This window comes from Dermacentor variabilis, chromosome 9 (assembly GCF_050947875.1).
Source record: "Dermacentor variabilis isolate Ectoservices chromosome 9, ASM5094787v1, whole genome shotgun sequence".
Classification (NCBI taxonomy): domain Eukaryota; kingdom Metazoa; phylum Arthropoda; class Arachnida; order Ixodida; family Ixodidae; genus Dermacentor; species Dermacentor variabilis.
In genome coordinates, this window is record NC_134576.1 from 102,216,432 (window position 1) to 102,229,906 (window position 13,475).

Consider the following 13,475-nt stretch of genomic DNA (forward strand, 5'->3'; position numbering starts at 1 on the left):
CGACGGCGGAGAAGCGGACGCAGCTGTGCGTGACGGCGCGTCGCACGGCGCGTGACGACGATCTGCTGCGTTGGGTCATAGCCGGCGCACGGAGACGCTGAAACCACGTGCTTGCCATAAACACCAGTCTGGCGAGCCGCACCTGCGTGAAATGTCCTCCCCGGCTTGGTGCTATCGGCGGCTTGAGCGAGCTTCACCGCTTCACTTCGAGCAGCTGACAGCCATGACCTTGTTTTTCTGATTTTGTATTGCTCTCCGTAGGTATGGTTCCGAAACTGCAGCGGAGTGCTTTTGCCATAGTCCCATAGTGCACAGAGTCAGCGCGCCTGAAATCAAGTTGTACGTCTGAGACTACGGTACACGTGAGATCACAGCAAGAACTCGAGCTGCTCAAGCATTCACATTCCACAAGCGTATCGCGAGCGGTGCCGACACAGCCGACACCTCTTTCTAGACAGTTGGCGCAGTTGGCGTTCGAGGTCGACTCGCAAAAGACCGAACGAGCCAAGGGCAGTCGAGTCGAGTCGCACGTGCGCGCGTTCTTCAAGCGCTCCCAACGTGCTGTGTACCTCGTGCGCTCGCGTTTCCTTCATGGAAAGTTTTAGAACATCCGCACGCGGCTGCCGTGCTTCCCTCGCTAGTCGCATTTGTGAATCTAGGTTCTGTTTGCACTGCATTCGCTCGCAGTTTTCACTCTCTGTCACACACGGTGACCACAACCCCTGGGCCAGCTGGCACAGACACCAATTAATGCGCGAACTTTGTTCGCAGTATAATTGTGGCACATGCACAGTGAGTCATCAGTTGTGTATTGTCTGCAAGCAGTGGTGATGTAACGCGGTCAGGAGCATGCTCGAGGTGTCGCGTTGATCGGACGTCGCACGAGCTCATAGCGTGAGACTTGGTGCTCGGAGATTCGAACAGGTGCAGCTTTCGTGGCGCTCATCGGTACTGTCGGAAGCCGAACGCCTGTGTGAGTGCCATCTCTGGAAGAATCACCTTCATAAAGGTAACGCTGCTTTTGTTATTTGAGTGATTGCACGAATAATGCAGTTTGTAAAAGTAAGAAAACGTGCAAAAGTAAGCAGATCTTGACCACGTTAGGTTTTTATTATTATTATTGTAAATCTAAGTACACGATTTTTCACATCGCTCCTATCAATGTGCGGTCGGAAATCGACGATGTCGTGCAGCCGAACGAGCCTGCGCGGCTGGCGCTAGACGCGCTCGTGCGTTAGCTATTTCATGACTGAGAACGCAGCGGCAGCGTGTCGGAAATTTCGAACAGTCCCACTCGAGACCTTACGACGAAGTTGGACACGCGTGAAACGCCTCGCTCAAAGTAAACTCGGGGCGCACGCTAACACCGCAGACACGTCCGGCAGAATCTATCGCGCACACCGAACTGAACTCTCAAATCTGCGCGAAATATTAAAAGCCGTTGCTTATGCGCATTGATGCCGTCTGTAACTGCGTTTACAAGAACTTGTGCACTCGAGCCCCATATGCTGCTCCGTTTCGCGTTTCTGGTCGGTATGTTCCATAGAGTAGATTCCTACATAAATTTTAGTTATGTTATCGCACTACTCTTGGTGCTCGTCAGCGTCGCTTCTCGGACAGTCGCTGCTTTCGGGGATATCACTTTCAGTGCGCGCTGATCAGTTGTTTGAGCAAAAGCGGATGAGCTGATTGGCTGGTTCGCCAAAACCGCTCGAATCATACAACGCGCCGTGTACTACGTCGTGCGAAAGCGATCGTATCGCCGAAAGCATTTAAGTAAGAACAATTTTCTTCTTCCTTCATGGCCGAAAGTGATCGCCCATTCACCCTCGCATGCGCTCGTGTTCTAAGCCACGCGTCACGCTACGTTTCGAATATGGTTTTGTTCCGCTCGATTTTTGTTTACAGCCTCCCTCTCCTCCGCGCATGCACGCACAGGTCCCCAAAAAATTCCGGTTAAGTCCTCTGGAACGACAAAAAACTTGGAACGCGATAGCGTTATCGCACCCCGTTCGCACCGCCCACTCATTCGCACGGCATGCTCTTGAGCCACATTAAGACGAAACGTGCGCCTGAGCAAGCGGAACGAACCAAAGAACTCGGTGTCTCGGAGGGAGAAACGATCTACGCGAGCCAAACGTCGTCATCGGCACGGACAGCCGGGCCGCGACGTGCCATGAAGGCGGACGCGATCATGGGGCTGACGCCTTGATGGGATCGTCCTCTATCTCGCTTGGGAGCACCACGCAGACGCATGACTCCTCGCCAGCAGCATGGCACACATCGTAGGAGGGGACGCTTTCCCACCAGACGCGCTCGCAGCGATCACGTCCGAGGAGTCCCGCATCGGACGCTGCACCTAGGAATCGCGCTGTGAACGGAAAGAGGAGCCGTGTCGTCTAAACACAAGGGTACGAGTGACGCACGCCGGAAGTAGGAAGGGGAGAGATCGAGAAAACTTATTAAACGCAAGGGTATTGGGGCAACCTCGCACCGGTCCCCGCACGGCCCCAGTGCGCTCAAACGAGACGAAGGGGAGAAGCGGGCGAGTGGCGCGCCACCTCTCGGGGCAGTGCCGTACATTGCGAGGAGGGGGTCTTCTGTGTTTGCCGCAAGATGGCTCTGCGTGTGCACCAAGCGCAGAAGAAATGTAGCGGAAACGTACTTCGCTACTCATTTAATTGCGACTTCTGTAATTTACATGCTCATAATTACCGATATACGCCGCAGTGTAACTTTCTACGGCACGTTTCTAAGGCAACACCGCATTCACTAGAGGCGCCTTTGTCCCGCTTTGAACGTTCGAACTCATGGCTGTGCGGTAGTGTCTCCGTCTCACCCTCCAAAGACCCTGGTTCGATTCCCACCCAGCCCATCTTGCAAGTTGTTTTTATTTATGATTTGCCTTCCGGGATTTTTCGCTCACGGCCAACGCCGCCGACACCGGCTTTTCTGCGACACGACCTTTTTAACGCTATCGCGTTAAAATTACGATAGCCTTTGAATACATATCATTCTACAGGTGGCACCAATTTTGCAGTGAAGTTACAATATTTTACAAATTTTACTACTAAGTAAAACAAGAGCACTACATGCATGAGCTCGACCAATTGGCTGGATGCATGGAGCAGGTTCCTTACATCTTAACACATCAAAAACATGTACCTATAGTAAACTATGTGACAAAATAATTCTTTTTCCTTCACTCTTAAAAAAGTTTGCACCCTTTGGGGTGTATCTTGTTCCACAATGATAATAGTCATCTGTCTTCCCTGCATTTCCTTTCTTTAACGCTGCGAGCCCGATATTTCCAAGTAAAACACGGCATGTGTCATGGCATGTGCGTTATCAGCGTGACATAGCATTCTCAGCAGGTAAGTAACGAGCACAGCATTTTCAAGAAATAAAAGGCAAGCAAGGCAGATGACAATTATCATTGTGGGACAAATATACACCCTAAAAGGTGCACACCCTAAAGAGTGTTGGTTAATTTGGCTGTCAAAAATGCATTACCCTACGTTTTCCGGGGTCATGAGCACACTACTGCAACAGGGCTGATAGAAGGGTCTATACCATCTGGGGCTTGCCCAAACGATTGTCATTTGTATGTATTGCATACCTTTGCTTTCTTTAACGCTGCATGTCCAGTACTTTTAGTTTATGAACAGCATGCACATATACAAACACCCACTTTTTCCATACTTTACTCTTTCCTCTACTCTCTCTCTTTTTTTCCCCTCTCCTTTTCACATGAAGGATTTATGATTCTCATGGTATAGGTTCAAAGTCAGTGGCGTAGCTAGGTCTGTCGCACCCGGGGCTCATAGGTCTTCTGTCACGTCAAAGTATTGCAAATTATGAGAAGTAAAATGACAAAAGTTTTCAAGTGAATGCTGAAAGAAAATGGATAAAGCAAGTTTCGATTTACGTTTCGCAGCGGAAGCCTACATAGCAAACTGAGTTTGGCTTGTGGTCTCTGACCTTTAGTGTTTTTGGCAATCTGGTCAAGTAGCATTTTTGTCGTTAACACTGCAACCAGTCATGTTTTTCTTGCAACGGGCCCTTTTCCATGTGCTTATGGCACAGAAGTCCATCAGCAGTTTCTTCTTTTCGTTCTTTTTTTTTTTTTGCAAGTTCTGGTCGATTTTTGGCAACAATTTATTTAGTGTTTTTCCAAGCTCCATTTCATACAGCAGCCATTAATTCTTAGAAAGCTTGTTTGAAAACGGGCTCAAAAGAAGTTGAAACATTATTCGTGCAATGTTTTTATTACATATAATAATCTTGTTTTTAAAACTGATTCTTTGTCCCTACTAGTTAGCTGTATCGTTCGGACTAGTGACTAGGACTAGGGCATGACACCTAACTATACAGAAACAAATAGCCCTGCTGTAAATATGTACATGCATTTATTTTTTATTATTCAATGTTTACTGTTAGCTTAAAAAAAAAATTGATATTTGGCCACCTTAAAGCAAAGTCAAAACACCATCAGAGGAAGAGGCAAAGGAGCCCTATAAAAAAAAAAAAAAACTATTTGAGTCATATCTAATAATACCATATATGATCATATGAGGGTTCATATAAAAACCTGTGTGTTTGATGAAGTTCCACATGATAGGAGTGTTTGGGGATCCCATGCAAAAATTTGTATATTAGCATATATCATATGTGGGTATGCTTTCTTATGATATATGATACAGCACGCTGGTGTTGTTGCAGAACATTGTGTTTCCAGCTGCTGTCTAAATACTGAATCTCGCTGCATAAAGCACTGTGTGTGCTATTGCAGCCTGTACATGACTTTTACATTGGGAAAAAGACTGCGCTGACATTAGTCTAACATCTAAAAATAAGTCGTTTTTGTGGCTGTTTGTGGATTTGATCCTGGTCACAGCTGCCATACTCAATGGGGGACAAACACAAAAATGCTTGTGTACTTTAAACAACCCCAGGTAGTAAAAATTGATCCGGAGTCTTTCACTATAGCATGCCTCATAATCAGATTGTTGTTATGGCATGTATAGCCCCAGAATTCTTTAGTCTTTTCTTTTTTATCTTGTCTTGTTATTTGCACCCATGATAGACAGTAAGCATAAAGCAAATATTCTTGTATTGTTCTTGGGAATTGGTAAAAGGTGGGAGACTGAATTTGCCAGCCATTAAAGGACAGCGCTTGTCCTTCGCCATTCCTTTTTCGTCTTTTTCTGTCGGCCGTGCTGTGCACATCGTAATAGGATACCAACTGGCACAGTCTCACACCTTGCTTTAAAGGACAGCTTATGAACAGCAGTGTGCGCTTAGTGAGCCTATCTAATATTGAACTACTACAATAATCTTGTGCCAGTGTACATGGTGATGAAAAAGTGCTGCTGCCGACAGCCCAGAATTTTACAAGATGGTTGTGTCTAGGTTGATCCTGAAACTAGCATGGGCTGTGTGCAGTTTTATTTCCACAAAAATCTTGGGAGATGGGGGTGGGGAGTACTTGTTGTTTCTTCCCCCTGAATTGTCTTTATTTTTTGTGTGTGTGACTATATATTTTCCTAGATTGCCTTTCATCGACTTTGTTCGCTGGAAAATTTTTCCATGTCGAGCTTACCATTATTTTCTTTGATGAATAGTATATCTGGTTCACTAGTTAATGTGGAGATATGTTGTATCATGCACATACTACTACTTGACACTGTTGTTGTGTCCAGTACACAAATTAACTAAATTTTTGAGAAGCCGTCTATGGCACAGCACATTATGACAATGCGGCTGTGCAGGAAGGAAGATAATCCATTTGATATTTAAGCACAAGTGCAGTGAGACTAATCAGGACATTGTGCGAGTACAGCAGAGCCCCAACGAATAATATAAGGAAAAAGAGTTACACATTAGAAATGGCCCTGCATTGCCATTAGAGAACTTACCCTGTTCACCCACCACAGCACAAAGACTGCAAGGACTGCATTTGTACAGCCATATGTTAGTTCTATGGTGAATTTGCTTTAACTGAACTTTGTTGGTTAAAACTGAAATATGGAGAATAGACTGATGTACCTTTTTTTGTTCTTTTCTTTTTCGTTTTAAACTGAAAACGCTGAACCCTGAGTACAGTCCACTGTTAAAGGGAACTTCTGATCACATGGTTCATACTTTGGTGTCAGTAGCGGCATAATCTAATGTTGATTCATTGCACAGGTGACTAAAACGTGCTGTCACTTACAAAATATTTGCAGCTGCTCCGAACTTGTGCATTCCTTCGAATGCAGACCACAGCGTGTCATTGCGTTATATTAACCCCTCAAACTTTGTCATACCAGCCTAGCAGCTAGGTTGCCTGCACTTGTACAATTTCTGGAAACTGTAGAACTGAAACACTGTGTTGGAGGCACTCCTAAATTGTCGCTTTTCTTTCAGAGGCATGGAGCCAGAGGAAAGAGCGCTGTGGTCCTATGCTGTCCACCTCGAAGGCTTGGGACTCTCCCACATGAAAGCTGCCGACCTGGTGCTTGCCTTTCAAACGGCTGGAATTGGGGCTGGAGGACGCATGATTCCGTTTCCCACCGTTTGCACAAACGGCAGTGGTACCCGGGTGTGCCGCATATTTGAGCACCTCACCCTTTGGAATGAACTCCTGTGGTTTGCCATGGCCGAGCTCAGGGAGGTCCAACCAGGCAGATTGGCCTTTCTGTGCCGGCACTTTCTTAGACCCTTGCAGCAGAATTGCCAGGAGCAGCTTGAACGCACATATGCACTGATCCACTGTGTGCTTGCCAAGCATCACTGCGTCATTTCGGTTGTGGTCGATTACGACATGCTCAAAGGCTACCCTACACTATTCAGCGATGCATTGCGACAAAGCACCTCTCTTGAGAAGCTGCGGATCGACACCTCTGGACTGGAGTTTGAGGAGGTCGGCAAGCTCATTGTCGACGTCTGTGCAAACTGTCGCCTCAAGGAGCTGATGTGCAGCGAGATTAGGCTCCTGGAAAGTGGCAATGAAGTACAGGCACGCTTTGCAGACTACTTGAGAAAGTCGACTACCCTGAAGGTACTGAGTGTCATCAACATGTCCTGCCATTCTGACTACAAGGTTGTCATGGGACCTCTGCAGGAGAATTCGACCATTACTAGTCTAACGATTGACAGCGTGTGCATAGAACTCGACAATGGTGCTTCCATGTCTGGGTTTCTTTCTGCTGACTCCGTGCTCACAGAACTGACTGTGGTAAAGCAGACCTGGCGTGCTGTGTGCAACATAGAGCCCTTGTTTAAAAGCTTAAAAAGAAACAGTGTGCTCCGGAAGCTCAGCCTTCAGCGATTTTTGTTTAGCCTGGCTGATGCCAATTTAATGTCAGATACACTAACTGTGAACACCACACTCCAGGAGCTTGACGTCAGTCATACTGAATGGACATTCATAGAACCGTGGCTCGGTGGGGACAGCGAGAACGATTCTGCTGTCAAGAGCGCCAGGTCTGCATGGGGCAAATGGTGGCGTGTTCAGCCATTTGTCAGTGCTTTACAAAGGAGTGTCTCTCTCCAGAGGCTGGAATTTGGACACATCTATTTTTGCGACTATGAATTGCGAAGGCTGCTTATGGCGGTGAAGGAGAGCAACTCATTTCGTCGACTCCATTTCTTACAGCTGAGCTATGCCTGCTTCTACGAATTTGTCGACCTCGTTCGGGAGACGGGCACCTTCGATAAGGTTGCTATCCGGAATTGCTACTCCAATGCCACACTCTTTGTTAAATCTCTGAATAGATGCGAGCGGCTTCCGTTTACAGGAAACCACAGCTTTAGGTCCCTTGACACGAAACGTTTGCGGGAAATATGTACCGCGCTTACATTGCACGACAGCATCACTTCAATTAATCTGCGTACTGACCGGCCTTTTGAACCCTTTGATGAACAATGCGCTACCTCGTTGGCAAAATATGTGTCATCGACAACCACACTGAGGGAGCTGGACGTCACCATTAGTGCCACAGACAAATCTGTCAACAGGATTGTCATTGCTGGTCTCTTGGCAAACAAAAGCCTTGAGAGGCTTGGAATATACAGCTGCTCTCTGTATGACAGCGACGTGCGTGTGTTCACTAAGTGGCTGCAGCAGAGCAAGACCTTGTACTGGCTGTCCGGCTCTTTTGTGCCCGAAGACGTGCGTGTCCTTCTCGTGTCGGAGCTGGTTGGCTGCCTTCGAAGTAGCTACACACTTACATCCTTAGACATCTCGAATCTTGAGAGGAGTCATGCACACTGGCAGGTCATCCAGGGTCAACTATGTCGAAATGCCTCACTGGTTGTACGTGCCACACACTTTGTCACAGGTTCCACGCTAAAGAGGTGTGCAAGTGCATTTGAACTTGTGTCATGGCACCCCTTGGTCTTCTATAGGCTTCTGCAGCTGTCATCAATGTGCGTGGATGAGGTGCAACAGAAGCTAGCACAGAGCAAGAAGCGTCTCTTGATCGACTTTTGGCAGTTGGCTGGTGTTGTAAAAGAAGAGCTCTGCTGCCATGAGCGTGATGATGGCAAGCTTCAGATAGACCAACTAGGCTTTGATGCCTGGATGGCATTGCGCAAGTTTTTGAAAGTGGGTGACATTGCAGATGCTTAGCTCACGCAGAAAAACAAAAATTAATATACGTGACTGTCCTGAGTGTAAATACAGCTTGGTTAAATGAACAACTATTTGTTCCCAATGTATTGAGTGTGTGGCTAAATAACTGTACCGAGTGTGTGCTTAAATGAGCAACTATATGCTCAGCACACAGTCACGCTTGCTGTGTAGTGCAGTTTGTATGCATGTAAAATTTTGATTGTTACATGTATAGAAAATTTGGATAACAGATAATAAACAATTTTGATGAAATGTTAGAGTTGTTCAGACAGCTTTATTGAAGGCATAGCTTGTGACCGCGAGGATGGGGAATTAAACCATAATTTCTTCTGTGAATTAGTAGTTGGCTCACGATTACTGCAAAGAATAGGGCTAAATTTATATGTACTATGTATATACATTTATATATATAAATTTAGGCCTATTCTTTGCACTAATCGGCAGCCAACTATTAACACAGAAGAAATTATTGTTGCACTCTTCATCCTCGGTCACAAGCTATGTCTTCAAATAAACTGTCTGAACAACTCTAACCTGTCATCAAAATCATTTACTATCTGTTACCCAAATTTTCTATACATGGAACAATCAAAATTTTACATGCATAAAAATTGCACTACACACACACACACACACACACACACACACACACACACACACACACACACACACACACACACACACACACACACACACACACACACACACACACACACACACACACACACACACACACACACACACACACACACACACACACACACACACACACACACACACACACACACACACACACACACACACACACACACACACACACACACACACACACACACACACACACACACACACACACACACACACACACACACACACACACACACACACACACACACACACACACACACACACACACACACACACACACACACACACACACACACACACACACACACACACACACACACACACACACACACACACACACACACACACACACACACACACACACACACACACACACACACACACACACACACACACACACACACACACACACACACACACACACACACACACACACACACACACACACACACACACACACACACACACACACACACACACACACACACACACACACACACACACACACACACACACACACACACACACACACACACACACACACACACACACACACACACACACACACACACACACACACACACACACACACACACACACACACACACACACACACACACACACACACACACACACACACACACACACACACACACACACACACACACACACACACACACACACACACACACACACACACACACACACACACACACACACACACACACACACACACACACACACACACACACACACACACACACACACACACACACACACACACACACACACACACACACACACACACACACACACACACACACACACACACACACACACACACACACACACACACACACACACACACACACACACACACACACACACACACACACACACACACACACACACACACACACACACACACACACACACACACACACACACACACACACACACACACACACACACACACACACACACACACACACACACACACACACACACACACACACACACACACACACACACACACACACACACACACATATATATACGCACACTCAAGTGAAGCTAGCTTAGCAGGACTCTTTGAGGAACTATATCAGATATTGTTGGATTGTTTGGAATACCATTGACCTCAGCGAGGTTAGAAGAACTGTGAGGCTTGTACAGTGTTGACTAATGGCCATGTCCTCTGCCATAGAGGACTTCCAGATAAGAAGCAGTATGGAGTAGGATTCTTAATCCATAAGGACATGGCGGTCAACATTGACAAATCCTACAGCATCCATGAGAGGGTAGCCGTAGTCATAATAAAACTTAATGAGAGGTATAGAAAAAAGGTAGTACAAGCCTATGCTCCAAGCACCAGTCACAGTGATGATGAAATAGATCAGTTTTATGAATATGTCGAATTAGCGATGAGAAAAGCGCAAACTCGGCATACTGTCTTAATGGGCGAATTCAATGCAAAAATGGGGAAAAAGCAGGCTGGTGAACAAGCAATTGGCAACTATGGCGTTGACTCTAGGAAAACTAGAGGAGAGATGTTGGTAGAATTCGTGGAAAGCAATAAGCTGCGAATAATGAACACCTTCTTCAGGAAGTGTAGCTACAGATAATGGACCTGGAAAAGTCCTAACGGTGAAACAAGAAATGAAATATATTTCATACTTTCTGCCGATCCCAGCATAGTGGAGGATGTACAAGTGTTAGGTAGGGTAAAGTGCATTGATCATAGGTCAGTGAGGTCTAGGATTCACCTCAATTTGAAGAGAGAAAGAGCAAAATTGGTCAAGGAGAAACAGGCCAACTTAGACGCAGTAAGGGTAGAAGCAGACCAGTTCAGGCTGGTACTTGCAAACAAATATACAGCCTTAAAACAGAAAGACGAAAATGACATAGAGGTAATGAATGAAGCTGTAACTCTGCTGGCTTCAGAAGCAGCAATTGAAGTGGGAAGTAACGCACCAAGCCAATCAATAGGTAAGCTCTCCCAAGTAACGAAGGACCTAATAAAGAAAAAAAGGAGTGTCCAACTCAAGAGATCAGATAAAATTCGTGGAACTGTCAAAACTGGTCAACAAGGCGAAAATAAGGGCTATTCGAAATTATAATGTGAGAAAGACTGAAGAAGCAGAAAAAAATGGATGCAGCCTGAAATCAGTGAGAAGGAAACTTGGCATAGGACAAACCTAGTTGTACGCACTGAAAGATAAGCAGGGTAATATCATCGGCAATCTCGAAGGTATAGTAAAAGCAGCGGAAGAATTCTATACTGACCTGTACAGTGCCCAGAGGAGTCGCCCCATTCGAAGCAGTAATGAACAAGATACAGAAACTCCTCCTATATCTAGCAATGAGGTCAGAAGGGCCTTGCAAGACATGAAACGGGGAAGAGTGACAGGAGAAGATGGAATAACAGTGGATTTAATCAAAGATGGAGGAGACATAATACGTGAAAAACTGGTGGCTCTCTATACGAAGTGTATCGACTTCAAGGGTCCCAGAAAACTGGAAGAATACAAACATTATACTAATCCTCAAAGAGAGAGACATTAAAGAAATGAAAAATTATAGGCCCATTATCTTACTCCTAGTATTATATGAAGTATTCACCAAGATAACTTGCAATAGCATAAGGGCAACGCTGGACTTAAGCCAATTAAGGGAACAGGCTGGCTTCAGGAAGGGATACTCTACAATGGATCACATCCATATAATTAATCAGGTAATTGAGAAATCCACAGAGTACAATCAGCCTCTCTATGTGGGTTTCATAGATTATGAAAAGGCATTTGATTGAGTAGAGATACCAGCAGTCATAGAGGCATTATGTAATCAAGGAGTACAGGAGGTTTACATAAATATCTTGGAAAATATCTACAGAGATTTCATAGCTACCTTAATTCTTCACAAGAAAATTAGAAAAATACCTATAAAGAAAGGGGTCAAACAAGGAGACACGATCTCTCCAATGCTATTCACTGCATGCTTGAAAGAAGTATTCAAGCTATTAACCTGGGAAGCTTAATTAGGATCAAGAATCAACGGTGAGTATCTCGGCAACCTTCGGTTTGCAGATGACATTGTCCTGTTCAGCAACACTGGGGATTAGTTACAACAAATGATTGAGGACCTTAACAGATGGAGTGTAACAGTGGTGTTGATAATATGCAGAAGAACAAATATAATCATGAATAGCTGGGCAAGGGAACAAGAGTTCAGGATCACCGGTCGGCCTCTAGAGTCTGTGAAGGAGTATATATGTTTACCTAGTGAAGTAACCGCAGGGGATCCTGATCATGAGAAAAAAAATTTATAGAATAATAAATATGGGCTGGAGCACATATCACAGGCATTGTCAGATCCTGACTGGAAGCTTACCATTATTATTAAAAAGAAAGGTGTACAATCAGTGCATTCTACCGGTGCTAACATAACGGGCAGAAACATGGAGACTGACAAAGAAGCTCGAGAACAAGTTAAGCACCATGCAAAGAGCGATGGAATGAAGAAGGTTAGGCATAACATTAAGAGATGGGAAGAGAGTGGTGTGGATTAGAGAGCAAAAGGGGATAGCCGATATTCTCATTGACATGAAGAGAAAAAAATAGAGCTGGGCAGGTCGTGTAATACATAGGTTAGATAACTGGTGGACCATTAGGGTTACAGAATGGGTGCCAAGAGGAGGGAAGCGCAGTCGAGGACGACAGAAGACTAGGTGGGGCGATGAAATTAAGAAATGCACAGGCGCTATAGTTAATTGGAATCGGCTGGTGCAAGACAGCAGTAATTGGAGATCGTAGGGAGAGGCCTTTGTCAATAAAAGGATGGTTGCAACAAAGAATGTCGCTGCAGTCAATGCTTCGACAAGGGAACTTACTTTCATCAAAGACACACCTTGCTGAAGGCAAGTCTTGTCTGAACGTAGCTCCGGTGACATTCCTAGTTCTGCCCCTTGCTGCTCACTTTGAGCCTCTACCGCGTTGCAAACGTGTTTTCTTTGGATATGAAAAGGTAATGAACACAGCAGGTGAAGAAAAGCAGCAGTAGAAGTCATGATATCAGAGGCAAGGTTTTTATTAGATTTCATTGATATTTCGAGAAAAGAAAGGAGGCTCGTGATTTAGAACTTTGCTTCCAGGCATACTGTTTATTATTCAAGTTATTCACAAATCGCAAAGGTAAGTTACTCGCCTTTTGT

At 45.3% G+C, this 13,475-nt stretch overlaps 1 protein-coding gene across 1 annotated transcript; it reads left to right on the forward strand.

Moving 5' to 3' along the window:
• Positions 1–537: 537 nt before the first annotated feature.
• On the forward strand, positions 538–8,800 carry LOC142557193 (uncharacterized). The gene is made up of 2 exons (XM_075668877.1): positions 538–1,009; positions 6,409–8,800. Exon 2 carries the CDS (start codon positions 6,413–6,415, stop codon positions 8,612–8,614), a length of 2,202 nt encoding a protein of 733 aa, XP_075524992.1. The 5' UTR covers positions 538–1,009; positions 6,409–6,412; the 3' UTR covers positions 8,615–8,800.
• Positions 8,801–13,475: the final 4,675 nt, after the last annotated feature.